Below are 1,661 nucleotides of genomic sequence, written 5' to 3' on the forward strand. Positions count from 1 at the left end.
CAAAAACAATTATTGTTATATAATCGTATTTTACTAAACACATAATCAGTCTTCTCAAACAGTATTCATAAATCTAAAAATGGCCTAAAAAGATGCAACACATTTAAGAACTGCAACTTTTTTTTTTTTTTAAATGGGCAATGCTGCTTTATCAATGTAGTTAATTGGAAAAACGATACTATATACTATACTATGCTAAAACATCTAATATGTCAAACAATATAGAATTAATGGGGAATCTCTAATACTAAAACACATGCATTAACATGTTTTGAGTTCATGGAAGAACAGGTAAAGATATTTAAAAATGTATGAATGTAACTTACAAATTCTCCAGGCAAAGGCATTTGAAAAAAATAATGTTTTATGGAGAGAAAAGACAGGAGAGTTTTCCAACACGGTGCAGATAAAGAACAGGCTGAACAAAACCAACCAGAACATTACAAATAAAACTAAAACTAAAAAGTTCAATAATATACATATGTGTTAGAATGAAAGAAAATCCTGAGATTGTAAATGGCACATAGAAAATAATCATGCCTACAGTAGTTATTAGAATGAGATAAAATGCTCTTCTTTTCATGTGGTTTTCCTCTCTCTCTCTCCCTCTCTCTCCTGGTCCTGACTGCTTCAGAGCTCTGAGAATAGCCACACAGCAGAACAACTGGATGAAGAGGAAGAGGAGGAACTGAATGGAGTAGACGCATACAAAAATATAAAACAAGCTTATAGTATACATGCAGCACAAACAGCATCCAAGAGTGATTATCCAGGCGGCAGTGCAGCAGATCACTCTATATCTGAGAGGTTTGTACTTCAGAAAGGTTACAGGATGAACCACTGCCAGGTAACGCTCAACACAGATCAGACACTGAAACAGAGGACGGCCAGTGATGCCTAGTCCTATCAAAAACTCTGATAATGTTGTTAGATGTGAAAACCCAGTACAATAATTAAATATATTGATTAAAGAGATCAGACAGTTACCAATCTCACAAACAGACAGATTGAGGTTAAATAATCCTGATGCAACTCTTGATCCTGTGATGATGAGCCACATAACATAGGAGTGTGTAGGAAGACCAAACAGGAAACTGATGCTGTACATACAAACGTTCAGACTTTCCAAAAGCCTAATGGACTGAATAGTGGAGTTTGTAGATGTTTCAGGTGCGGTGAAGTTCACTGTAGAATTATTCATCTCTTCTGTTCTTTTCTTTTCAGCTCAAAAACTCAAGAAAAATATAACTAAATATAGCAGCTGTGATCAATAGGAAAAGAGAAAATGTAATTCAGACTGTATGAAATAAGACATGTTATGTGTTCAACAATACAAATAAAAGGTTTTCAAACAGTGTGCAATTCCACAATTACAATTCATATTTCAACATTAAATGTCTAACATTTACTGCCTGGTAATTTTTAGGCAAATCACTTTGATCCACCCATGAGAGAAATTCAATCCAATATTAAATGACTTCAGAACATGAAATGGCTATTATTTCAAATCTTTACATAGCCTATAGGTTTGCATGAAAAGTCTAATCAGTTCTACTTTTAACTGTCTTTCACATTCTTTTTAAAATATTTTAGGTATCAGTCTTATTTTAGTTAATAATTAAACCATCTTACAAAAATGTTGTATATTATTTAGCTGAAAA

At 33.1% G+C, this 1,661-nt stretch overlaps 1 protein-coding gene across 1 annotated transcript; it reads right to left on the bottom strand.

The window, feature by feature from the left end:
• Positions 1–364: 364 nt before the first annotated feature.
• On the bottom strand, positions 365–1,201 carry LOC307144757 (uncharacterized protein; the record flags this gene model as incomplete). Its single annotated transcript, XM_079847320.1, has 2 exons — positions 365–418; positions 545–1,201. 2 exons carry the CDS (start codon positions 1,199–1,201, stop codon positions 365–367), a joined length of 711 nt encoding a protein of 236 aa, XP_079703446.1.
• Positions 1,202–1,661: the final 460 nt, after the last annotated feature.

This window comes from Squalius cephalus (assembly GCF_949319135.1).
Source record: "Squalius cephalus genome assembly, chromosome: 17".
In the NCBI taxonomy this organism is placed as follows: domain Eukaryota; kingdom Metazoa; phylum Chordata; class Actinopteri; order Cypriniformes; family Leuciscidae; genus Squalius; species Squalius cephalus.